This window comes from Corvus cornix, chromosome 19, assembly GCF_000738735.6.
Source record: "Corvus cornix cornix isolate S_Up_H32 chromosome 19, ASM73873v5, whole genome shotgun sequence".
NCBI lineage: Eukaryota > Metazoa > Chordata > Aves > Passeriformes > Corvidae > Corvus > Corvus cornix.
The window spans coordinates 8,784,164-8,811,530 of NC_046348.1; the positions used below are offsets into that span (position 1 = coordinate 8,784,164).

At 47.8% G+C, this 27,367-nt stretch overlaps 1 protein-coding gene across 1 annotated transcript in view; it reads right to left on the bottom strand.

The window, feature by feature from the left end:
• TBX4 (T-box transcription factor 4) overlaps positions 1 to 26,808 on the bottom strand; it is a 33,102-nt gene extending 6,294 nt beyond the window's left edge. Inside the window, exons 1-5 of the mRNA XM_039563120.1 lie at positions 26,401 to 26,808; positions 25,468 to 25,562; positions 13,640 to 13,759; positions 11,884 to 12,031; positions 886 to 1,038 (exon numbers count right to left, since the gene is read on the bottom strand). Of these exons, the coding sequence (XP_039419054.1) occupies positions 886 to 1,038; positions 11,884 to 12,031; positions 13,640 to 13,759; positions 25,468 to 25,562; positions 26,401 to 26,556 (672 nt within the window). The 5' untranslated portion in view covers positions 26,557 to 26,808. The remainder of the gene's footprint in view (positions 1 to 885; positions 1,039 to 11,883; positions 12,032 to 13,639; positions 13,760 to 25,467; positions 25,563 to 26,400) is intronic.
• Between the last annotated feature and the right edge of the window lie 559 nt (positions 26,809 to 27,367).

Below are 27,367 nucleotides of genomic sequence, written 5' to 3' on the forward strand. Positions count from 1 at the left end.
AGGAAAGGAACTGGTACAGTAACATATGGCAGATTTCACATTCAGGGTGACAGGAGGGCTCTGGCAGCACTACCTCACTCTGCACCTTTAGTTATGAATCTGATCCACTTTAAAAATTCCAATTAATTCATTAATTATTCCTCATACAGCTCTGCAATTGCACTTTCCCATTAGGAAAATGCCTGGGAGCAGGAGCTTGTGCAAAGGCAGAGCAGTAGCAGGATAGAATCTGAAGCCTTTCCATTCCCTGCTGTCATCTTCCCCTGTCCCTGCCCTGGTGACAGTGCTCCTGCTGCCACAGGGAGGTGACAATTTACTGTCCCACTGCTGTCAGTCCTGCTGGGATCCAGCCCTCAGACAGAACTCTGCCCACTGCACAAGTAACACCACACTCCGAGCAGAAACCAGCCCCTACAGCACACAGGTGCCCCTGACACCCACCCGGAGCACAGAACTGAGCCCTTTGTACTTTACACCCCCAAAAAACCCTCCCAGACCCCAACCCCCTCCTGCCTGCCCGTGCAAGCCACAGAGCCAGCTCTGAGCTCCGTTTTTATGGTTACATTCCTCGTCTGTCTCACTAAACACACATTCTATAATTACTTTTCACTGCAGATTTATGAGCAAGCTTTACTGGTCATTATTAGATGTGCTTTGCTGTTTGAATGACATCTCAGCTCTATGAGCATAGCAAGTCAGGAGAGCCCAGGCTTTGCCAAAATATTGTTACCAGTAATATCCCTGCTCCTCCAGAGCTGCATCCTGGCTCATCCCTTGTGCTTAAAGCCAGGATGGAAACTTGTCTTTTAAAGCAGCAGAACAGGAAGATCCTCTCTCAAAGTTCCTGACCAGAAATGAAGCATTTCTACCCAAAAAGCTGCCTACCTTGTGGTTCTGGTAGGAGGTGACTGAAATGAAGGAGGTCTCTGGGAAAACGTGGGTGCAGAAAGCCGTGTTCTTGGAGCCGAACGCGTTGTTCTCGTCCGCCTTCACAATGTGCAGCCGGGGCTGGTATTTGTGCATTGAATTGAGGATGATCTGAAAAACAATTGATGCTGAAGTGAGAAATCCATTCAAAAAAGAGAAGAGACAAGCCATGGCTGTTGGACACTTTGCAGCAGGACCCAAAGCCCAGCAGAGCTCAGCTTTAGCTTTGCTTGCAAATTAAAAAGGAAAATTGACATTCTAGAAATGCACATGAACCAAGGCACAAAAGGTATCTGCAGCTCTGGCAAGCAGAGCTGAACTTAAAGCTTTCCTGGTAAACCCTCATTTTCCTATTGCTATTGGATAGAATCAGTCTGGGTGGAAAAAATGTCATAATTTTTTTTTTCCCAGCTCACGCCGAAGCTGTACAATATATAATTCACCAGCAGACTGGTCTGTAAAGATTCCTAATAAATACTTTACTGAGCTGAAAAATACACAGTTTAGCAGAGGAAAAAAAAACAACACAGAAGCCACAGGGGAAAGAAAGCTAGAAAGCTATTTTTCTTTTATCTGCTGGTAAAAAAAAATAAAACTACAAAGCAGCAGATTGGGTTTTCCTGCTGTTTGTGGAGTGGCTGAGTGTGGGTGGCTGGTCCAGGCACCTCTCCCCTCCTCGAGTCTCAGCCAGTGAAAGGCAGGACTGGCCAAGGGATTTTTTATGGAGGGTGCCAGGGGGGCTGGGGAAGGGCTGAGGTCCAGCAGGGATCAGAGCCTGGCTCCAGCACAGGGCCCCTCTGGTGGAGCTCTCAGGGCTCAGAGGGGCTGTCCAGGCTCATCCCGTCCCAGCATTGAGATTCCACAAAGAAGGGATGTGCCCAGACACTGCAGAAGGAAATGGCTTCAAGAAATGGAATTTCTTTTAAGAAGTGGGATGGTTTTAAGAAAAGCCTTTATTCCTTTTACTGGGCAAAGAAGAAATATTGCTGCCTTGTTTTCTCAGCATAATCCTTTCCAATCTCCTCTTTCCGCTCCCAAATGGGCTAATTGAGCCCGGCTGCTCCGGGGGGAGAGGGATTCCAGCCAGGCTGTCACCCCTGGGGTGCCCAAAGCAAGGACAGAGACAGGCAAAGAGCCAAGAAGGGGACACTGTGGTGGGTGGGGTCTTCCACTGGTGGTAAATAAACGGGTGGATGGATGAAAAAAGGGAGGGATGGATGGATGGATGGATGGATGGATGGATGGATGGATGGATGGATGTGCACAGTGTAGCAGAGCACCATCAGTTCACACTAATTACGGGTTTAGCGAGTTTTAAATGAGAATTACCAAGAAGCAGAAGGTTTTTGTTCTGTGATTGCTCTTTGTGTTCAGGAACCCTTTCTTCTCCATGATTCCCATGCCCAGGAGAGCTCACAGCAGCAGCTCCAGGTGCTCCAGCCGGGATGGGAGGTAGTGCATGGAGCTTGTGCTCTCTAAACCCCCTCTGCTGCTACAGGTCCCCCTGCCCACAGTAGCTGCTGCATTATGCACCACTTAAATGCAATTTTTACTGTTGACGTTTTCCAGACAGCCCTCCCTGCTCCCCAAGAGAGAGAACGAGGAATTTTTGGCATTTTATCAGCTTTGCATCAAGCCTCTGAACTACTTTGTGGCTGTTGAGGTGCAGGGGGTAGATCTGAGAGGGTCGGCTCAGGTTTTGGGCTGGAGCTTTTTCGCTGCTTTCATGTACCAGCCACTCATAAAACAAAGTAACGCCCGAGGGACAGGACTGTCATAAGAAGGGACATTTCAATTCTCAGTAATTAAGGGTTGAGCCATGCTGATAAATAATGGTTGTCTGGAGCAAAAGCTGGGGTTTGCTGAGCTCTCCTCACTGTCTGTCCCACACTGCCCACGACAGGTGACTTTTCCCCAGAGCCAGAGCAACTCAGCCTCAGGATGAAGAAAACAACTTTAAACTGAGATTTCTAAAGGGAAAATAAGGACCCCAAGTTTTGATACACCCTGCATGAATAGCCTGTGTTCCCCCTCCAAAGCAGGATCCACTGGGCTATAACGACCCCTTTAAAAAGGTAAGTGTATTTTTAATAACATCTTCAAAGCCAAGGAGTCCAAACAATTTCCAAAATGAACAAATGAACTTCTTGGAGCCTGATAGAAGAATTCAGGAAAGGGTTTCTGACAGATGCTCAATGTTTCAGTTGTGCCTGCAAATCTGCCTGGAGGTTCATCATGGAAAAAACCCCTAAATGGCCTAATTTTGCCACTGCATTTACAAGGTTGGGATTTCTGTCCCTTGCACCAAAGTGAGTATTTGCCCACCTGTCTCAGTGTAATTCCTGTCAGAATTTGAGTGTGTGGCTCCCCACCAGCTGCACAGGGGATTTCTCACATCTTTTGGGGGGTCAGCAACAACTCTCTGCATAAAACCAACGTTTCACAGGCTTGAGAACAAGAACTCCACACACCTTCCTCACCTGTGCTTGCTGTAATCCCTGTGCCTTCAAAATCCCTACAAACCACCCCAAAAACAACCTTTAGCCACAAAACACCGCGTCTGTGCAAAGTGAAATGCCAACAATTCAGGCTAAATAGTTTTCAAGGCTGCTTTGGAAAGCTAAAAATACACAAAACAAATGTAAATTCCACTCCAGTGACAAACATCAGTGGAAAGATTAACTTCAAGAATTGTGTCAAAAATGAGAAGTATTTTAATGGATGGGACATAGCACTGAGCAGTGACGTAGGAGCCCTCAGCCTCAAAGGTGATGCTAAAACAATAACCTTGTATTCTCCTGCACTTACCTTTCTCATTGCAAGGTCATGGGGAGCTTAATTCAGTGTCAGACACTGCCACAAACATTTTGAAATTGTTTTTGTACAAAATGTAGAGAGTTTGGGATAGGCTGGATGCTAAAAAAGAAATGGTGTTGCCTCATCTTGCTGCTGGTGTGTTGGTTAGAAGGGAATTTGAGCATGATGAAGGACAAAGACAAAATTAGGAAGGGAAATGAGAAAAACAGTTTCCTGAGGAAATTCAGGAACTGAAAGCTTCTCTCTGCAACTTGGTGTTCTTGTCCATTTGTCCACAAAAGAGCAGCCCAGACATGGATAATATATATAAATAAATAATAATATTTTTAATGTATTAAAACCAAAACCAAACCAAACCAACAAATGGTAAGCCAAACAGATATCCCAACCAGAATCCTTAATGGATGGACCATGCCTAATTTAGGAAGTATTGGCTCAACAGTCCGCCACAGGCCCTGTGGGGATTCCATCTCCCACCACCACCACCCCAACACTCTCTCTGCTTGGAAAACACACATTCCAAGAAAAAAATCAATTTTAAATATGAGAAATGGCATCTTTCATCTCTGAGAGCATCACTGGGGAAGCACCAAAAGGCTGCAATGAAACCACCTGCAGGGACCCAGTAGTGGGGACCCTCCTGGGCTGCACTAAGAGCTCCTGGATATTTTGAGAAATGTTTTGCACCTCTTGGCTGCTCCCCTGCCCCTGGAATTGCCTCAGTGCTGGCAGAGGAGCCAGAGCATCCCCAGGGTGATGTCACTGCTACCCCCTCCATGTCACACGTGCTGACCAGACTGTGAGACAGCCCAAGCCCAAAGTCCAATGTGAGCTTATACAAACATCCTTTTAATTTTTATTTTTACTTTCACCCCCATCTCCCTCCTTTGTGCTGCTCACACACTTGCACCTGGAATTTCAGCTGTTAAAGAACTCAACTTCTTCATTTTTTTGTCATTCCCCAATCAGCAAGAAATGTCGAAAAAAAGGGTGCCATTTGCTCCTCTCACTTAATTTTACTTAGGAAAACAAACTCCTCTAACTTCTAATCTCTCACACTGCTGAGTAATGTCAGCTCCAGGGCTCGAGGGCTTCAGCCAGTTTGCAGGATGGGGCCCAAAGGCCGGGAGCTGAGCAGGGGAAATGGTGCCACATTCTTTGTCACAAGGCAAACTCGCCTTGAAATCACCAGTAAAATGTATTTACTTTCATATGAAATTTGGGGAGTTGATTTAAGAGCTCCCTGTTTCGCCAAGGTATCAGATGTCATATGATGCAGTGGTTGCTATGGCAACCCCCCTTTTTATATTGAATAGTAAATGGCTACGAAAAAGCCACATAATTTTATGGTTGCTCCCAGGGGATCACATAACTAATATAAAATCTTGCATTTCAATATATTTTCTGCTTCTTTCTTCCTTCCCTCTATTCTTTCAAAGTGAAAAAGCCTTTGAGCTGAGGCTGGCCCTGGTCCCGCATTGGGACTCAGAGCTGGAGCGCAACGGCCCAAAACAAAAACCTGACAATCCCGGTTTTTTGCATGGAAAAATGGTGTTTTAATCAAGGAGGCTCTGCAGAATCATCTCAATTAATATTTAGAGCATTTAGTGGTATAAGGCACCCAAACTGAAGGGGTTTTTAGGAGTGAATGGTTTGGAGGTGCTCCATCAGCACCAGAGCTGACCCAGCTGTGCTGCCCGGGATGTGTCCAGGGGGATGTGGGATCACAGCTCCCTCTTCTCCTGCATCCTGGGACTCACAGGGACACCTCACCCCAAAGCCAGCCATGAAAATCACACCATCATTTACATTGGGGAAGACCCTTAAGATCCTCTAGTTCCACCAAATAAAACATTATATCCCACACCCTCTCCAGCAGATAAAACACGAGGTCTAAAATTCCCTGAATCTCATCCCGTGGATTTTCCCTTTCCAGGGAAAGATTCCCTTTGCTCTGCCCCAAGGCAGGGACAGGCTGCAGCCCCCACCAGCACAGGCTGGGCTCTTCCCAGCCAGTCCCAGTCCTGAGTCCAGCCAGGCTGCTCCTGCAGGGCTGTGGAGGAGCCTCCCAAATCCACACGTTTGTCCTGGCCGTCGGCACAGCAGGGAATAAAAGAAAGGCTGGAAAATCCTGGGAAAAGGTTCAACATGAGCTCAGACAAACAGTTCCTCACAAGATGGCCAAAGCTGGGATTTCTGGGTTTTTTCTGTCTCGGTCCTTTTTCATCTCCCATCAGCTGGAATTCATCAGGTGTTTCCTGGCCTTGGGATACAGCTTTGGGGTGGATTCCACCTCCACTCTGGCACAGGAGGGTTTTTCTGGAGGGACCCCAGGTGTGACATCCTGGGACACCCCAAGTGTCACCCCCACGCTGTCCCCTGCCCTCCTGCCCTGCCCAGACAGTGACCTCTTCCCCTGCCCTTCCCCAGGCCGGCTCCCACTCCAAACTAGACCATTTCAGGATCCGATTCCAGTTAAATTTTACCAAAATCCACTGCATTTGACTCACATAAAGCAGCAATGTAACAACAAAAAGATTTAACAGACAGAAGTAAATCTTCTTTTCAACCACCAACTCCACTGGCCGCTTCTTCCCCAGCTATTTAAATGGAAACCCTGGATCCATTCATCCCTGTGGAACACACACCATTCCCAGTGGCACACAGTTCTGCTCCGCTCCCTTTTTTTCTCAGCAAACAATGTAAAACTTCACATCAGACTTTGTAATTTATTTGGGCACCACTATTGCTCTGACTTCCTAAAATGAATGGGTACCAAAAGAAAAAAAAAAAAAAAAAAAAAGAAAATAATCTTTTCATGGATATTCTTTCAGCAGAAGGCTTAGTGATGCTCTGAAAAAACTGCCTGCAAATTTAGGGCTGGACAAAAGGGTTTTCCCAAGGTTTAAATGGACTGAGAAAAAAGGTGGTTTAGTACTGGGAGAGATTTTATATATATATATATATATATATATATATGAACTCTTATACATCATAAATATAAATATAAATATAAATACATATTGCATATATTCCTTATATATATATATCAGAAATCATATATACTATTAAAAAGAAATCATATATACACATATATAAAATACATGTCATATATATATACATATAAGCCATTTTTTACTGAAAATAAGGGTGTGAAAGTGCTCTCCTGCTACAAAGACACCACAGCATTGCTCTGAGCAGGACAAGAGGGGTGAGGCTGTGTCCTTTCCCCCCAGGCAGGATTGCCCCTGGGAGCTGCTGTGGCCCCATCCCTCCCTCCCTCCCTCCCTCTGGTGATCCCAGTGCCGGGGGGAAGCTGCTTCCAAGGCAGCACATAAACCTCCCACCAGCACCCGAGAGGAAACTGCTTGGCCACAAGTCATAAAGCAAACAAATAAAAAAATTATGAATCAAAATTAGGGTTTTGCAAGATTAGCAGGACGTGAAGCTAATTAAAAGCGCCTGAGTGCGTCTGACGGGCACAGGCAGAAAAAGGCTGAGATTTAATTAATAGAAAAATGAAAAGGAAACCCCAGGACTAGGGGAAAAATTAAGGCTTTCAGTGATAATCACATAAAACCAAGTGTGCAAATATTAAATCTGAAGAGAAATAACAAACTCATCAGCTTTAAAGAGTAAAGCCAGTAAACAGCAGATTTGGGTCAAGAAAAACAGGAATATCACTTAAAACGCTGTCATGAGTGACAGGGCATCTATAATATCCTGTAGCTTTAAACCTCACTTGGTTACATCTCAGAAACTACAACAAAAGCTTTATTTTAAAAGTAGATACAGTAATTAAGGCAATTAAAAGGCACCAGCAGCAGCCCAGGAGCAAGGTAGGTACAAGGCTTGTAACAAAACCAAGCCCTGCAATGCTGAGGAGGATTAAATTAAATATTTACTTTTATTTGTCACAACCTCCACTTCTAATCTCCATTTATTACTTATCTCCTTCATTTGTTTGCTTGTTTCCCTGCAGGAATACCTTTATACATTCCAGAATCTATTCTTCATATTTTTTTCAAGAAAATAATTTCCAATTGATCTGGTCCCAGTCAGAACCTCTCAGGAACACTGATGTGATGCTCCTGCCCTTTCCAAGCTGGCCTGGCTGCAGGAGCTGAGTCCTCTGGCAGAGAGGTTTCATTTCAGTGGAGTCACTGACAACAACAGCACAACAACAGCACAAACCCCTCCTGGGATGCTCTCGCTCCTCTCCCATTTTCCAGCCAGTGAGCGCTGCCCTTACGTGACTCTGAGCGCTCACAGCCTGCCCAAAACCAGGCAAGAGAGGCCTGGGAGTAAGGCTGGAATGTTTTCTCCCAGCTGCCATCCAGCTCATCGTTAACTCCTCTGGGTACTAAAAGCCCCATTCCTCAGATCCTCAGAGAAGGATCCCGGCCGGGCTCCTGAGCTGCCAGCACATGTCTGGAGCCACCAGTTGTGGTCAGTCCTCCAGCCAATGCCCAAAAGGCCTCCCCATGTCCTCCCTACAACCTCACTGCAGCTCTGAGCTGCAGCCCCTCAGCCACCCCCTCATGGCCCTTCACACCCCCCTGTGCACCCTTCACCCGCTGGGGCTGGGAGCTGCCCCACAGCTCCATAAGGATGATCTCACGGGCACCTTCCACCCTCTGTTTATGTACTTTAAACCTCTGAATAAAGTGGAATTCCATTCCTGAGGATTTATCACTGTGGAGAGACACACTTGCTATTTTCCCATATTGCCCTGAATCAACTTTCTAAAGAGGTACAGGTGTTATGTTCCCCTTTCCAGCAGAGATGGGATTTTTGTGCATCCTCTACAGCTGAGATTAGCACAAAAAAACCTGGAGTGATGGAGCAATTCCTGTTTTTACACCTGGAAAACACAGCTAGGCATTTCCCAGGCAGCATCCACTGGGTAAGGGATGTGCCATCCTTGCTGGCACTTACAAGATAATTTTCACCTCTGCAAATGCCCTGTTACTCCCGTGGCATCAGAGAGCAAAGCACCAGCCCTGCCAGCATCCCTCATGCTCATAATCACTCACCAGCCCCACATAAATCAGAGGCTCTATCAGGCTGATTATCTCTGCATGTAATGCTTTGAAAATACATAAATTCAGATTTCACTCTAAGCATAGGTGGCTTACAGTGCTTTCTTTGGGATCAGATAGACCTCACTGTAGCTAAACATTACAGTGGCTGCTGATTTCTTAATCCATTCTCAACATGAACGTTCCTCAGTTGTTAAGCCTGCTGTGAAAGAAGCCTTTCATGGATGAAAAATCCCCCCGGAGCAAAATATACAGCCCACGTTTTCAGGCTGTGGTGTGTGAGCTGGGCACAGGCTTACCTGCCACAAAACCTGCTCAGCCACAGGGGTTTGAGGCAGATTACAGAGCTCTGAATTTGTTCTGATATAAAACCTGCTCAGTTTTACCTGCCTGCATTGACAAATGCCTCCCATGCCTCTGGCTGTAACTAATAATTTACCACAACAGGTAACAGGCCAGGGGAAGCAGCAGGAGTGAGGTTTGTGAGGCTGGAGAGGAAGGGCTGGGTGTCAGAGAGTGAGGCTTTCCCACATCCCCAGCACGGTAAATAATCTCCAGTCTAATTCCATGGATTGCAGCAAAGGCTTCAACTCCACAGTTTATTAATTAAGATGTTTATCTTACTTATTTTAAGCCTCAAATGTGCCTCCACTTCTTATAAACTCCGTGGGGCTGCTTGTCCCTGGTATTAAGCAGCTATTGCAGTGCACAGAGTCAGGGCATGGATTCATTTATCAACGGAATAATGTGAAATTTCTGCCGCCTTTCAGGTGAGATCCTGGGAGCTGGCTCAGAGGAGCTGCACCCCATATAGGGATGGGGACACTGCAGTGGCCAAGTGGCTGGGCAGCCGCCCACACACCCAAAACTGCCCCAGCCAAGGCTGCAGAAATCCTCACTCCACGTGGTTTTGAGGTTTGGAGGAAATCAAAGACAAAAGGAAAGGCAGGCAGGCTCCGCTGGCGCATGGGAAGGCAAACAAACCCTGTGGCTTTTCTGACTTGTTTTTCTTAGGGAGCTTTAAGAAAGTGTTTGCAGTCGCTGGGAACAAATTCCTAGAAATGAGAAGCTGTTATTATTCCTAACGTAATGCCTTCGTGGGACAGGCCCTGCCCGGCCCCGGGACATCGGCCACCCCTGCAACAGCACAACAGCTCTCAGTGTGAGTTGATGGGAGCATTCCCCCTCTCCTGGTGCAGGGTCCAGCTCTCCCCCACATGCACCACAAAAAGTGCAGCACCACGTCTCTAAAGCAGATTATTAATTTAGAAGCCTAATGAGGAGCTCTCTGAGAATGGGCTCAATCCCACTTAGCCAGGCAGGTTGTCAGTGCCTGAACTGAGCAGCAAACCAGGCACTTCAAATAGATTATTTCAGGCATTTTCCCATTAATGACAGAGGAAAGGTGCTGGGCAGTGGTACAAGGCTGGCATGGCTCAAGGGCACTGAGCAGGATTCATCTGGAGCCATGGCATGGTGGATATTACCCCAAAACCTCAACTAGAGTCCCTACTGTCTCACTAGGGAAATCTTGTGGGAAGACAAGCAGGCTGTTCATTGGAAAGGGGGGGGGGGTGTTTAAAATCTCCCCTGTTAAAATGCAGCATTAAAATCTCAGTTAAAAAATGACAAAGTCAGGAAAAGCAAACGTTTAAAGTTGCAAAACCAACACGGCACATCCTGTTTGTTTTACAGCCACATCGCACATCCTGTATGTTTTATGGTTTACATTTTACAGCATAAACAGTCGTATATTAAGCTGCAGAGTTAACCAAGAGAAAAACAGAGAGCAAAAAGTGCCACGTGCGAAGCCAGGGGGTCGGGATGGCTGTGGCACCGAAACGGTGGCAGGAGTGGCTCTGTGACACTTTTACTGTGCGAGCCCTGATGCAGTTGTTTCATTTCATTTCCGTGGTGCTTCCCCCCTTCAGGGGGAGCAGAGATGGGCTGTGATTAATAACAGCAGCATTAAATGGTGCCGGGGAGCCTTTGAAGTTCACACATGTTTCAGTGGGGTCAGTAGGTTGGGGAGGGGGTCAGGGCCCAGCGCGGGGCTGGGTTATCACCGGGTCCCTGTGGCACCGGCGACGCGCGGCACCAACGCACGGCTTTCGGAAGCTCAAAATCTGCAAAAAATTACAAACACTGGCAAAAATTCTGGATTTTTAGCAGTGTTTTAAGCTGGTGGGGTCATCCTGCCTATGGAGTCAACCCCCTAAAGCTCCAGCTGATTTAGCTGTTTCAGAATTGCACTTTCTGGACAGCTTTGGGAGGCATCAGGATGTGGACTCCAAATGAAAAGCTGCTCTTTAGAGGCTCGATGCACAATCACTTTAAGCAAGACAGATACACCCCTTCCCACTCTGCACCCTTCTCACAGCCTCCCTTGCCTCCCAAACTGCTGCTGCTTAAAACACCATCAGGTTAAAAATCACATTTTGATGATATAAATTAGATTCTCTTACCTGTGGTACAAAGAGGAGCTGATGGCTCTATACCTAGAAGAATTTTAAACTCTCTTCCCTTCCTCTCACCAAGGACAGTTTATTTTTATGTGACTTTCAGCTCAAATTGTGCAAACCAGACAGGTCTGTGTTTTTATATGCAGTATCTGAGCACTCACTCTCCTGGCAGGCTGGAAGGGTCCTTGGTCTGAGTTATTAAATGCATTGGGGAAGATAACTGTGTGCTCCCCACCTCTGCATTCCCAATACACATGAATCAAGATTTTCCAAATAAAATACTTCATCTTTTATAGGGCTGCCAAAGCCAGCTTGGAAAATCAGGAGTTTATGCAACCTGTTTCTGTGAGCTGCATGTACCACGTGCCGGGCTCAAAATCCCACAGCACTGCCTGGAAAGTTCCTGGGCACAAAAGAAAATGTCGGTAGCATCCAGCAGGACACAACTGAGCCAGTCATGGCTGTGTTTCCAAGAGCAGGGGAAGCACATGGACCCTTCCCTTCGCATTAAACACCTCCCACAGCACAAAACACTGTTGTTCCTTATGATTAAATGAACTGTGACATCCCGCCCAGCAGCCCAGACACAAACTCAGCATTGCAGGCCCAAACCCCTTGCAGAGCGTCTCTCTTACATGTCCAAAGGGATCCAGGTGGTTGTTGGTGAGTTTTAGCTTCTGGAAGGACACCAGCTGCCGCATCCAGTGGGCTCCCGTGGCCGGGGAGTCGGGGTGCACGTACAGCCGGCCTGGCATGGCCGGCTCGGCCTTCCCGGCCACCATCCTGCAAACACAGAGGGACAGATGGCATCACCTTGGCACAGCCCAGGCACAGGAGAGCTTTTTGTCCCTGGATGCATCCCAGCGACCCTCTCGCCAGCCCTAGGGGGATGCACTGGGACACGGGGACTGGGGGAGGCTCCTGCTGCCCATGGGGTTTTTGGGATCCTTGTTTCAGCATCACAGGCTGGCAGAGTAACCCCATCCCTGCTCCCACGTTGAATTTCCTTGGGGCAGTGTCTCCACATTGGCACTGGTCAAGGAGGAGATCTTGTCTGGGTTTTTGGAAGCCTTCAAAGAACTTTCTGCAAAGGGAGATGGCCCTGAACAGCTCCCCAGGAGAAAGTACCTGTGGGCAAGAGTGGAACTGGTGTGGCTGCACCCTTCACAGCCTTTCCCAGTGGGAAGGGGCTGCTTCCCACTCTGGGGCTGCTCCCAGTACCCTTTTGCAGTTCCCCTTGCCCCACACCACCACCAGCTCTCATGGACACAAGGCCCAGCCATGAGACATCATTTAGTGGCAACGCCCTCATTACTCCACATTGTTCTCCTCTTATAAAACCCCAATAAAAGTAATATTACCAAAAACAACAGAAACTTTCCACAGCAATAAAAGGAAACGGAGAAACAGCTCTAGGGCTGGCAAAAACTAAATTAAACAGAGTTAACAACTATCCATCATCTCGGGTTCAATGTCTGAAACACATGAAGTGGCCACTGTGGCACAGAGACCCTCATTCCACTCCTCTTCCCCAGCGGCATTCCGGGACAAAAGCACACGGAAAAGGGATTTTGTTTTTAAACTGGAGCAGCCAGTTTAAGTGCAAGTAAATTATTACTGCTTTCTGGGATGTCACCGGCCTCGTTCCCTGTGAAATTTTCCACTGTTTTTCACCAGGCAGCAGCCGGTGGAAGGGTTTGGGGAAACCACAGCGAATAGTGGCAGTGAGGGAGGCTGCCCGGCATTTTGTGGGGGGAAATCAAAAGAGAAAACAACACGTTTCCTTTGTCAGAAAGCAAAAATCCCAGCTGCCTCTTGGGTAAGTAACTTCACTGGGAAAGGAAGGGAAAAATAACAGAAGACAATCAGGGCTCTGAGTAAACCACCCCACATTTCACTTTATAGCTGCTCTCCTAAAAGCAAAATATTACTATAGAAGAAAGGAATTTAAAACTTTTCTTGAGTCACATAGAGACCTAATTTTGAGGGCCAAAATGATCATCCTGTCCAGCCTCTGGTACAAGGCAGGCTGTGGTTTTACCCTCCTACACTGCACGTGTAGGATAACCTGTGCTTGTCCTAAAGCATCTTCTCCAAGAAAACTCCCCAGCCTAGAGCACTTTGGGGATGGACAACTCACCATCCCCAGCAGCACTTTTTTCCAGCAGTTAATCACCCAGCCTGTTAATAATATTTCATTTTCTATTTGTCTCCTTTAAACTTCCAGCCCTGGCTCTTGTGTCCACCATTGCTCCACCAAAAAGAGCTCCAGGATGTTGGCATCCTTCCCATGGGAAGGTGTTTATGCCGGTTTCTAAGTTTGCATGACAGATGGTTGATCCAAATGCAATTTTCCTATGGAAAAGAAGGCAAACAGAAGTGTTGTCTTACCATTTATTGTCACAGAATTTGTACCGGTGGTCGTCGGCTGGGACGATGTCGATCAACAAAATGTACTTGGTCTTGGGGTTCATTCCAGTCACTTTGACCTTGTAACTGGGAAACATCCTCCTTAGGAAAAGCAGAGGGGTATCACGTTAGCACTGGAAGCACTGGAACTTATCACAAAGCACTGGAACGATGGAAGCGTGGAGCAGCAGCCCAGAAAACAGATCCACCATCAAGTGAATTCACGTGAGGACAAATGAGCTACAAAATATTGCTGCTTTTATGTCCCCTGAATTAAACTCTCTCTTTCGAGAGAGTGCAAAAGGGGGCACAAATTTTGATGAGGGTATAGTGAAGGGGGGCTATGGGGCAGTGCCAGGAAAAGGAAAGTGCAGAGAGAGATATGGGGGGATCAACACACCCCTGTTTGTGGGAGGCTTGGACAAGGAGCCCTCACTTCTACAGGAAGCTCTACCTGGCTTATGGCAGCATCAAAATTGCAGATTTCTTGCTGCTGCGGAAGTGTTTGGAAAGTCAGGAGACCTGACTAGATTTCAGAGGAAAATGAGACATGCTTTGTCATTCACACGATCCTAATATCAACCAGGTCCCCCACTACTCCTGTGTTCCCTCCAACAAACTGAGAACTGAGGATCAACAAAGCCTGTGGGAGACAAAGGGTTAAACCATGTGGTGGTGCAGACAGGCTCCTCTTGCCCTCCCAGATTTCCCAAATGCACAGCACGCCCATTAAACCTTGCTGGAGCCACGAGCATGGCAGAACTTCCCACCAAATGTGCCCATCCCACTGGCTTCAGCAACCAACACCAAACCAGAGAGCCACACAAACCAGGGCATCACTACAGAACATTTACATGTCTTACAGACCTAAAGAGTCTTTGTGATACTAAATAATATCTTTTTATAAAGCTGTGGCTGGGAAAACAGCAGATTCCATCGCAGTCTGGTCTTGCAATCCAAAGGAGATGGCCCAAAGGGATACTGACACTGCCATGGGCTTCCCAATCCCTTGAGACTGTGTCAGCAGCCAGGATTTGCAGGATTAGGCACTTCACATCCTCAGAGTAACTATTTTCTTGGCTTCATCTTCCCCACCTCCTCCTCATCCAGTAAAAACACCCAAGTCAATAGAGCAAACTGGCTCACCACAGCTTTGCAGCCACCGGCCAGGACACAAAGTTCTCCTTCCCGTCAGCACAAGGGGATGGAGGATGAGAACTGCCTCATCCTGGACTCCTTCTATTTACGTGAATTAAGATGGGCCCAAATCCTGATGCCATTTCTCCATCAGACATCGAGGCCACTTTGTCCCCCACTTTATCCCTCTTTTCCTGAGCTGGTCCAGGTCTGCAGCAGCATTTTGTCGCTGCTTGGGGAGAAGGCAACAAAATGGGCCCTGTTCAAATTCGTTTCAATTGACTCTTTTAACCGCCCTGCATAAATTCCAGATGTTTACCATGTAATTAGCCTGGACTAAATAGGGGTGGTTTACCAATGTCCCTCTTTGATTTTCATTCATAAACTCTGCACTCCTCTTAACCTTGTCCTCCTACAGGTAAGCACCTGGGTAAATACAGTAGGACATTTCAATTTGTGAATACACAGCCCAATTCACACATTGAAAAAAATTGTATAAGGAATCCAATCTGAATGCCAAGATTTTTTTTTTTTAATTAGGTCTTAAAATGGCATTTAAAAATGAAACAAAAAAAGAAAAAAAAGGGGAGAAAATTATTAAAAACCAGAAATGAGATGGACACAATTTGACAGTTTGTCATACCTGCACTGGGGATTTTTATAACATTGAGCTTCTGAATTTCTTTTTTCCTCAATCATTTCATTTACTGTAGAACATCCAAGCTGCTAAAGTAGCTGAACTGATATATTGTAAATGTTAAGTGCTTTTTTAATGGCATTTAAAATTAAGCTTCAGCATATGGAGTTCATATAGCATGGACATGCCTGAGTTTATAATGTTCTTTAGTATAGCCCTCTAAAATAAATACAAAGAGCCAAAGTACTACTATAATATATACAGCTGAAATTCTTTAAGGATAACAAATGGGGACTCACATCTGATTGAAGGTGTTGCTTAACTTGCAAACCACTCACTATCTCGCAGTGGTAGCATTGTACTCAGCAGTCCACAGACCCAGCTACAACCAAGTTTGCCAACTCTCCACATTCTTTTCCAGGAAAACACAGGGTAGATTTTAGTAATTTGGCTGTGCGTGGACATTTCATCATTATTATTAGCTGCTGCATTTTGGCCTTAAATAAAAAATATGCGACTAATGTGCTGTCCAGGGACTTGTCAGTTTAATTTTCTTAATGAAAACATATTTCTCAACCCCTTGGCAGAGGCTCGTTTAGTAAATATCTCTTCGCAATATGATACAAACATGGGTTGTGCATTTCTGGTGGGAAGGCATGACAAACCCGAGAGCTGGGGCCAAGGAAATGCAGTCATAGAGACTGAATTAAAAAGAAAAAAAAAGCAAGAGACAGCACCTAATATCATGTCCTGGCCCTTATTAAATGTCCCATTTGAAAGAAGGGAGCAGAAAACCACGATGGAGGCACCGGGCTGCACCAGCCCTGCCCGGGAGCGAGGCCGTACCTACAGTGGCTCTATAGAGCTCCCTGTCAGCCCTGGGAAGGGGCCAAAAACCTGCCTGCTTCCCCAAATTTACTACAGGTCAATGGAGCTACTCACAGCCACGAGAAGCTGCAGCTCAGCAGTAGCTTTGCATGAGCAGCCCCTCTGGCAGCTCTGTGCCGGCAGGAGCTCCAGGGCGGATGGGCGGCTCCACGGAGGATGCTCCACTCTGGCCAGCTCCTGGACAATAGGTTGCTTCATCATCCATTGCTCGGGGACCAGCAGAGGCACAAGAATCACCCAGTGCTGCAATAAAACTTGCCAATGTCTTGCCAAGCTCTGGGAAAGCTCAGCCTGGCTTTGGTGGGAGGTCTGAAGCAAGACCCAGGCAGATCCGTTTTATCCACCCTCCTTCCTGCATGGCTCCAAACTGGGGGAGAGCTTTGCTGCACAGAAACTGGGGGACAAAAAATGGGAATTTGGGGCTTCCTGAGGAGCATCTGCAAGCAGGTGGCATCTGCTCCTCAGGGCACCTCCTGTGCCAAGGGGAGCTGCAGCCCTGCCTGGGCAAATGGGGCAGCTCAGCGAGGTTCAGTGTTGAGCACGAGTGCAGCACAGCAAAACCCAACTCTCTGGTGAAGTTTGAACCACCAATACTGAGGATATTAACTGCAGCAATTCCTGGCTTCATCATCTTTTGTTCCGACCCAAAACCTGTTTGGACACAGGGTCCATGGGCTGGAGCAAATGCCCTGAACAACCAATGCCAATGACAACACCATCCCTGGGGTGGGGACATCCAGCACTGGACCAATTTCCTTCCAATTTATACTGCTTTTTTTGAAAGCCACACCAGGTGTGTGTCCAACCCAGCAGCACACCTTAGGCAGAGACAGCAGGGCCACTCAGGGAGCAGGGCCCAGCAGCCACCACCAGCCCCACAGCTCCCCTGCCCACCCAGGGACCGGCCACGAGCCCTCGGAACACCCGTGTGACACACAAGGGATGCAGCACAAGCAGCCAAGCACCAGACCCAGCAGCCTCTTCTGCAAAACACCAAATTGGTAGGACCCCAATTATAGGCACATTCAAACCCATTTCTCCCTCCCTCCCTCCAGCTCCGGCCAGAGCAGAAGGGACCATCCAGACCTGTCCTGAGGGCCTTGTGTGCCCCTCAAAGCTCTCTGCTGGGTTTAGTGGCTTGGACAGGCACGTTCCTGTCCTACTCCCTGCACTGCAGCTCTCACTGCCCTTCACAGGTCAAACCTTACATCAGTTTTTATGCTCACAAGAGAAAGGCACCCTCAAAGAAAGCGATCGTGGGGAAAGGCTACGGTGCCTCCTGTGTGAGCAGGACACCCCACATGGCATTAAAATCTCACAGTCTGGCACCCAGTGATGCTCTGGGGAGAGCAGAGGGGCTGAGCCTGGCTCTGGGGACCATGGGCAGTGAGAGTAGGGTTGGCATCACCAGAGCTTGGCACCACACTGCCACAGCCCCAGCTAAACCCTTCCCTGCAGATGAAATGTAGCAAAAACAGTAAAAGCCAGGAAAATAAACAAGCAGCACAATTCCACAGGCCTCCCAAGCTTCAAAGATGATGTGCTAGTGAATTATTTGTTCTGATAATGAAGCAGTCACTGCTTAGCTAAGTTTATGCTAGGCACATTTTATCTCTACATGATATTCACAAATTGTTTTAAAATGAACTGTTAGAATAAGCATCTCTTGTTTATTTATTTATACTATTACTATCCAATCCCCTTAACCGTGGAGCAGCTGCTGACATGGAGCCAAAGCTTCTATTATGTTCAAACAAAGTTTAATTGATGTGTAATTGGCTGGTTGGATTTGGAAGTGAGCGATAAGAGGAAAGCTTTGCTTTCCTTTGGGGCAGCAGTTCCCAGCCTTTCAAGCTTGGCCTCTTTGTGGGCATCTCACATGTATTTTAATCCCCATATGAGCAGGTCTGGTTGATCCTGGAGAGATGGGTGGCTGCAAAGCTCCCATGTGCAATAAAATCTTATTTTTTGGGCAGTGGATAGCAAACCAGAAAAGTGGAGAGGATCAGAGCTGACTGAGGAGCTCAAATACTCCTCTGAGCCGTGGCTGTGCTGTGCCACGCTGCACATCAGCGACAAACCCTCACTGGCCTCCTGCTCACCAGGATTTAATCTGGCCTTCACTTAGATGCCAACACCATTCCTGATGTCCCTGTGGATGCATTAGCTGGGAAGGGATGTCTCTGACCAGCACAGGGTAAGGAGGGAATTCAAACAGTATTTCCATAGAGGAAACTGCATGGAAACAAAACACCTGAGCAACTCAAGCCATGTCCTCACCATGGACAAGGCTGTCAGTGCTCTCTGAGGCCCATGGGTTTATGAGGACTGGTGCTCATTGCACATCCCTGAATGTGGATGGTCCTTCAGATACTACAGCGTGCTTCTTTCTGTCCTTTCAAGGGGCTAAAAACATCCCCAAGCACTTACTAGCTGAAGTTCTATTTTTTAAGACAATAAGACAAAGATTTCCAAAGACAGACAAAGATTTTACAGTCCTTCCTTTTGGGGTGGTCAAGTAAAGCAGTGACTGATTTTTGGAAGCTCCTGTGTGGTGCTGCCTGGGAAGGTGCTGCCTGTGGCAGATCAGGCTGCAGAAGGATCAGAAAAGTACTGCTCACTCAACATCTTGGCTAACAAGCCATGTCATGGCTGCGCAACCACCTCCTCAGAACCTGCTGGGCATGCTGAGATGCCACCAGAGATGGTTTCAGAACACCGAGGCAGATGACACACCTGCATCCCTGAAAACAACTAATGTGGCCCCAAATTCTTCTTGAGAATTGGCCATGGCTGCTTGAGGATGCTTCTCCTTGTCTTCATTGTGAGAAGGGAAAAGAATGGTGTCCGGAGGCTTCAAGAACTATGTCTCTGTCCTGATGACCTTTCTTCATTTTTTTCTAATTGCCCTTCTTTTGACAAGTATTTCTTCCACTGACTTAACGCATCTTTAAAAATAATATTCTCCAGGGCAGATTGAAACAAATTTGGGGATGTCAGCTGTTTCTTTTAGCCTTTTAAATGGCATTTCCTTTTTGATAGATTCTTGCTTTCAGAAAATACTTTAGAGAGATCAAAGAGTTTTTCAACAGGGTCCCATTTTCCCAGTATATCCTAACCCTCAGTCCCTTATTTCTCTTATCACCCACGCCACTCCGTTATGACGCTCTGTATACAAAGTAAGAGCAGTTAACTTTGAAGTGCTGGATTAGCCCATGCCAGATCCTTGCCTCAGAATAACAAACAATACAGGTTCAACAGGAGTTCTCATCAGTAGTTCATTTTTCAGCCCCAAATTCACTGTCACTAACACAAGCAACATTGAACTCTCAGTCTATGGGCAGATAGGAGAGATTTATCTGGTGGCAGGACCATGACCTAGTGATGAGAAGGTCAGACAGTTAAGGGATTTTTATATTTTGGAATGGCGAGGTTGTATTTTTTCCTTCTGGCTAGCACATCTAATTTTTAAATAAAACATTGTTTCTCACATACTTGAGAACTTGGTTAGCTGGATGGCTGCTTTCATGGTCTAGAAACATTTCCTCTCTTTGCCCCATGGTGACTCGAGGCACAGGCAGGCTCCTGGCCACGGGCTGCTTCTCTGGGCTTTCATTTTGCCGCAGCTGAAGGTCCCAACGTGCCTGAGGATGGGAGAGGTGGTGCCAGCAGCACCAGCAGCACAGCACAAAGGTGCCTCAGAGAGAACCTGGGCAGGAGCGTGGCCACCAACAGCAGTTCAGGGCAGGTTTGCTCCCTCTCCAGCCCAGCTCCCTCGGCAGTGCAGCCCCTCCTGCTCCACGTGGGCTTCGGAGGAGCCGAGGCAGCCTCGGCACTGGTGGATCCATAGCCCCAGTGTCCAGGAGCCTTTGAGGCAGCAGCAGAGCCCCAGCAGCGGTTGGGACCTTCCCCAGCTGGTCTGGCCTTGACCAAAGCCTCCCCTCACCCTGCCACAGCTCCAGTGTAAGGACAAGCAGGGAAAGCTTTGGGAACACCCTTAACCATGAACATCCCATGTCTTTAAAAAGCAGGGATTGCTGCTTGAAGAGAGAAGTGTATTAGGAACTAAATTCCCATCCCTGCCCTGCTCGGCGTGCACAAGCTCTGTCTCCCTTGCCAAAGCTGTCGACAACTTTAGCAGCACAGCCAAGAGCCATTGGAGTTTGCTCCTGCTTTTTCTCTAAAAGCAGGAGTTTGCCCGAACAGGATAATTCCAGGACCCCAAATTTAGGAGCAAGCAGATCAAACATTCCTCAAATATCTATTTTATTTCTATGTTTTAAATTGACGGCTCACATTCCTTCGTTGATCTTGGACATTAAGGTTTGCTTTTGGATCAAAAACCTTCAGCAGAAATTCTTGTAACTGCCTCAAAAGATTCTGGACAAATATTTCCCTTTAATTGTAATGAGAACTGGGCATCCATATGCCCCACAGAGCCATGGAAAATTTAACTTTTAAAGGATTATTCACACAGGAAAGCTGCACCAGCTTAGCCAAAGCATTTATACTTCTTCAGACCTTGATGTCCTAAAAACTAGTTTTATTTTGGTTTACTAAAGTTGATTAGGAACAGATTTTTTTTCAACTGAAATAAGCCACTTTTAAAATGAAACTTGAACATCTAAAGAGGATTTGCATCTTTTCCACACATGCAAGCTGCTTTATTGATTCTATTTTTTTCCTCTGCAGCATTTTCCTACATACGCTTCTTAAAACCTGCTACCATAGAGACCAAAGCTGTCTTTGTACCTGTGCACATCCTGCACTCCAGCCAAAACTCAAATTCAGTATCTCGAGCCTCCTGTTACATCTCAGGGATGGTTCTGCTACCACAGAGAAATGACATGTTATTTTCTCTTCAGGAACTGCTCACAAAAAAGTGACCAGGCATCCTGTGAACTGGCATTTTTTACTGCTTAGACAAAAGCTTTATCAAACTGTTTGTCCTTGGCAATACCTGGATAGAAATTGCAATGCTGCAAAGACTGGCACCATGGCAAAAAACCTAGGGAACAGCTAAATAAATAATCTAACAGAAAGAAGAAATCCTGAGCCAGGAACACTGTGGAAGCAAAGATTAACTTCCAGCAGAAATAAAGTCTGAAAGATGAGATTTCACAAAGAATGGTTTGCCATGAGCTACAAAAAAATTCACAATTGTTCAGTTAAATAATAGCACATAAAAGCAAGAGAATGAAATCGGAAAGCCAGATTTATAATGAAGTCCCTCATTTGCTTTCTGCTTTCCCCACCCCTTGTACAATTTCACAACTATGGAATTCCTAAAATCCCACAGGAAAGGTGTGCACCCTGCTAGGACAGAGCGATGCCCCCACAGCAGGGCGGCCAGAGGGGAGGACTCCAGATGTGCAGCTGCATCTGCATCCTCTAATACACCCTGTGCCCTTTATTAGCATCTAGATTGATTTGATTAATTTGATTGAACAGGACCTCATCGACTGGAACTTTTCAGTGGTGGTGGTTTTTAGGGTATTTTTTGGTTAAATATTTTTTCTGGGGGGAGGGATTTTTTTGGTTGGTTTGGTTTTGGAAGGTTTTTTGTTTGTTTTAACACACACATATGTGTATGTGCATATATATACACGGGAGGGTTTGTGAAAAATTATTTCCAAAACCAGGCATGCACAGCTCGCTGTGGGTGCTGGACTCATTCCCCCATCCCTGGAAAGTGCCCCAGCTGGGTGAGAGCAGGGACGGAACCGGGATGCTGGAGCGTGGACCAGGAGCGGCCGCCCCGCCGGGGTTCCACGGAGAGGGGCTGCTCCCAGCCCCCCGAACAACGGGATTCCCTCTGCCTCCCGAAAAACCTGCCCTGCAAAACGCCCCTCGCCAGCAGGGCAGTGCCTGAAGGGATCACCCGTGGCTGCCGCTTTTCCTCCCGTTCCCCTCCGGTTTGGGCAGCCCGCGGGTACCCAGCGCTCCAGGCAGCGCCGGGGACGCGGCAATCTCTGCACCGCATCCATTCAGCCTTTTAAAACCATCACCGGATAATCCTCTGGAGGAGAAATCCGTAATTAGAGCAAACCTCAAAGAGGAGGAAGGAGAGGAAGGCTCTGAGGGATGGAGCCGGCGCCCATCCTGCGGGCGCTGCCACGGGTGCTCTAAGGGATCTGAGCGCTTTTCTCCAAAGTTCAGGAAACTTTGCTAACATAAACTTTTTATCTTTTGATGATCCTTTTAATATAAAATAATCTCTTTTTTTTTCCCCTCCCACAATGAAGCAGTCGGACATTAAAAAGATAGCGAGTGCATTTTAAAGATGTTTCCACTTTATAAATCAAACTTTCTTGGCAACAACATGATTTCTATTTCAATGCTGAGCTTGCTGTGTTCTCCTAGTATCTCCTACAGATCAGTCCTAAGAGGCAGTAATAATCCCCTAAAGTAATTCTCAGCCCTAAATTCTCGATAATTTATAGTTGGCTCGTTCTGTGGAGCTCTACAAAGAATGAAACAAATGACTCCCCCTTTCCCCCCAACTAAGTTATCAATATTTGCCTTGTTTATACAAAAAAGCTATTTTACACCATTGCCATGGAATTAACGCTTCCGCTGAGCTTTACATTTCCTCTCCATTGAGTGAACTTGTCATTAAAGTCACTCTTTTTTTTTGTTGTTTGAAATTTAAAAATCAGGCTTCCATTTCTTTTCGTTTGTGCCCCTTGAGGTCAGACAGACCTACGTTTAAATGATTTCAACTAACGGCATTCAGGGGCATCTCTGTGCCTGCTGGGAGGGGGATTAGAGTCCTAATTAGTGCCTGCAATTAGCCGCTTTCCCTCTTTCCACACCCTCCCAATGCTAAATGCAAGTGCACACAAATCTCCATTAGCCATGGGTTTTTTTAATTGGGTCAAGAGGAGGTTTATTATTGCGACTCTCTGTTTAAATAGCTTGGGTAAAATAAAATCTGCATGAAGTAATAATTTTCATTTTGTCCTTTGCATGGGGATTACCAGCAGATTCCAGCTCGTGGGCTGCCCTGCCCTCAGCACGGCCACGCGCGGCATCGCTATGGACCGAGACTCGAGCCGCCACGGGATTTAAGCTGTTCGCTGTTTCGGCCATTCTCATGCTAATTATTTTGTGTATTTTTGCTGTCGATGCTGCCTCAGAGCCCAGCCCGGGCTGGGAGACCGAGCCCGGTCCTGGCACCGGCGGCGCGGGGGCTGCGGTCCCGCTGCGGAGGCTCCGGGGCTGTGCCTCGCTGCTAAAAACCTGCTAAAAACACCGATAAAAGAAAGCCCTCGCCCTGTATTTTGACACCATTTGCAGCCCAACCCAGTGAAAAAAAAAGGTCCTTTTGTTTCGTGTTATTCATCAGCATTTCAGCCATTTCTTCCTTTTTCTTTTTTTTTAAATTCAAAACTGTTTCTAAAAAGAAATTTAAATTTCTCTTAGCTCGATGGCGCTGCACTGATTTTCGCAATTGGAGAATTTGGCTCGGGTAACTTAAAAACCACGAAGTTTTGTACATCTTGTGGTCTACTCCCCATCCCATCCTCCTGAAAGGTGCGCTGCCAGCTCCACCGGACAAGGAATGTGGGACTGAGCCCTATACATATGGAGTTGTTTAAACAACCCACGTTAAGACTTACAAAGAGATAACATGCACGTTTGGGATGCTTAAGGTCTAGAATTTGGTAAAGATATTACACGTTCCCCTCACAGACACACTCAGATACTATAAATTAAGGGTGAAATATCTGAGGTCTTGATCCCCTCATCTGAGCTGACTCAGGGAGCAGACCTATCCAAATGAATCCGGCTCTTCCCATCAGCAGACGCTGCAGAACAAGCCCTGAGATTTTATACACCAAAATAGGGTGTGATAAGGACAGAGTTACCTGCACAATCACTTCATAAACAGCCACACAGCAAATAAATGGAAGATTCCCGGGACGTACACACCCTCTCCAGGGGGACTAACGGGAATATCTTGCTTATTAGAGTACAACTTCCCTACACCGACCAGCTGCTGCATAGAGCAGCACTGCCGGGACAGAGGAAAGCAGAGGGAGAACGCTCACCAATCCCAAAAATCCAGTGCCGAGGGCTGGGTTCTGGGTCTCACAGTGTGAGCAACAAACAGGGGAGGAAAGTCACACACACACACTCTATGAGCACCCCTGGCTGCCCTGCACGAAGGATCAGAGACAACAGAGAAATAAAGAATGCATAGAAATTATTTGTGGGGTTTTTTCTCTGTTTTCTCCCCGCTGTTTGAGTCTGCCTGCACAGCTCGCTAGCACAGTGTGAAACAAGCAATGGCAGGGCATGGCAGAACTTCTCAGCTGTGCTGGAATTAAATTTTAACACCTCAGTTTTTCTTTCCCAGCAGCAGCGAGGCGAGCCCGCTGCCGCAGAAGCCAAGGACAGATACTTTGGTGCCCACGGTGACACCCGGCTAATTTTCTTGGGAATTATCTGATTCCCGAGCCAGTGATGGTCTGAGGTGTAATTCTGATGCTTAATTTTCTGACATTAATTCTGCTATCTCCCACCAGAGCAGCCCGGGCAGGAAAGGAGCCCTGAGCAGATGCAGGGCTGAGTCCTTTGGGGAACTGAAGCCTCTTTGAGACTCTGGTCTCCCTCCCTGGGTGTGCACACTGAGGGGGCTCTAATTTGGTAAAAATAATAGATTGTTTCCAAGGGAAAACAGATTTTTTTTTTACCCAGAAGTGGCACCCATTTCTCTTTCAGTTTTGAGATTAAAAGAACCTTCGTACTCCTAAAACTCTGGTGTAAAATATCCCAGCACAGGTCTTGATACACGACACAGAAAAGGGAAAGGGGTTTGCTTTGTGGGGAAAAAAAAATAAAGCCACAATTATGCTAATATCCTAATTAAAAAATAATTAAAAAAAAAATTACCAGAGAGAATCGGGACTAAATATTCCAAACGACTCCACATTTTCTTGCATCTACAGTCCAATTGCCACACTCAAACATATGTACAGTTTACACTGAAAAAATGATCTTACTAAAATCTGCAATCACAATATTTTTTAAATGTCACTGACTGTGGCAGCTCTGCAAAACCCAGTCTTGGCAATTCAAAACCCAGTCAGGACATTTCATAGAGATCAGAAGCAATACATGTTTGCAGGGAATTTTTACTAACCTGCCTGCTTTGGTTATTATCATTTCTGTGCCAGCTTCATGAAATTTCTTCCATAGCTCCTTCTCATGGAGATAGACTTTGATATTTTCTATTGTCTGTAAAAAAATAAAGATAATGAGAACAGCAAGAAACGATGGAGAAAACCTGGGAGAAGGGCTGGGAAGGGCCGTGGAAGGGCTGAGGCTGGGGACACCCAGGGCCCACGCTGCAGCCGAGGCTCCAGGCAAAGCCACCAGCCTGTGCGGGAGGAGGATGGAGTCTCAAAAATTCCACTGCCCTTTGCCAAAAGTAAGAGAAACAAACGGAGGCCGGTTTTAATTGCAGACTTTCACAACCAGGCAGGACACTGCGGCTAAATGGAATTTTTTTTTTCTTTTTTTTCTTTTTTTTTCCCTAGGGGAAAAAAAGTCTGTTGGGGTAGACTCGCCCTAAGGCTCCCAAAAACCAGGGCCAGGAGCAGCCGTGAGGACACCCACAGGGACAATGGCTCTGTGTCCAGGGCCGCACTTTGTGCATTCCACGGGATGCTGGGAACATCGCAGAGGCACGGCTGTGCGCTGGGCGAAGTCACAGAAGTCGCGTTTCATTTAGAGATTGGAAAAAACCCCAGTGAATCCCCTGCCGAGCCGCATCCCCGGGAGGAGCGGCGGCGGCTCTGCCACCCGTCGGACGCGGCTGCGGCTCTCGGTGCTCGCTCTTTACCGCCCTGCGCACCGACAGCAGGCACGGGGTGGCCTGCTGTGGACAGGGAAAATAAAACAAAATAATAACAACAAAATATAAAAGCAAAAAAAAGTGAAGAAAAATGCGCTTTCCTCGCAATCCCTCCCCGTGTCGTCGCCAGGGTAGATGCGCGGTTACAGGCCGGGCTGGTGGCGGGGGTGAGGGCGCAGCTGGCGGGCAGGGCAGCACGCGGGGCCGGATGGTCCGTACCTGCTCAGGGTCGGGGAGCTGCGGGCTGCTGAGCGGCGTGGTGCTCCCCCCGGCTACGCCGAGGACGGGGGAGCCGGCGGAGGTGTCCGCATGGCCGGGCGCGGGGGCTGTTGGAAACCCTTCCTCGGTTTCAGACAGGCTTTTCTCCTGGAGCATTTCCTTGGGGGAGAGAGGTGCAACGTTAGCTCGCGGCACCAGGGGCCATGTCCAACCCCTGCCCCTCGCCCAGCACTGGACACAGCCACCTGCGAGGTCAGGCCCTCCGGATCCGGCCCGTGGTCTTTCCTCGGGCGGCGGCACTCGGCAACACTGGGATGTGGCACCGCCGGCCCCGGGGGAAGCCGCTTGCCCGGCAGAGCCAGGCCGGGCCCGCTGGCCCCCGCGGGGGAGCCGCCCACGCGTGGCTGCGCTCCCGCTTGAGGCCAGGGCAGCTCATCTCTGATGTGGCCGCAGCCCCCCAGCCCCAACTCTCTCTCCTCTGCCCTCCTCCTCTCCCCTCCGGTACCCGTTGGGGAGGGCAGCCCGGCCCGGTCGGTCTCTGTGCCCCGTCCCGTCGGGGCTGCGGGGGCTCCACGATGAAGCGCTGCGGCGGAGACGGACGGTGTAAACAGGGGGAGTGCTGGGCTCCGAGATAAAAGGGCCCCTCTTAAACTTGGACGGAGACTGGGAAAAGCCAATAAAGATAAGGCCTGACAGCTCCGCCGGGGCTGCCGCGCATCAACGCCGACTTTTACAGCGCGGAGGGACGCGGCTGCCCGCCCCGCTTGACGGATGGATGGACAGACAGACGGACGGGCAGCAGCAGCATGGAGGGGGAGCAGCTCCGAGGAGGCTGTGGGGTGCCGATCCCAGGGGCCAAAACCAGCGCTGGCCATGGACCTGCGGTGCCTGAGGGAGCGCTCCTGTCCCCGGCCCACAGCCCCAGTCCCTGCCCCGAGCCGCCAAGGCCGAGCCGCTGTTCAGGACA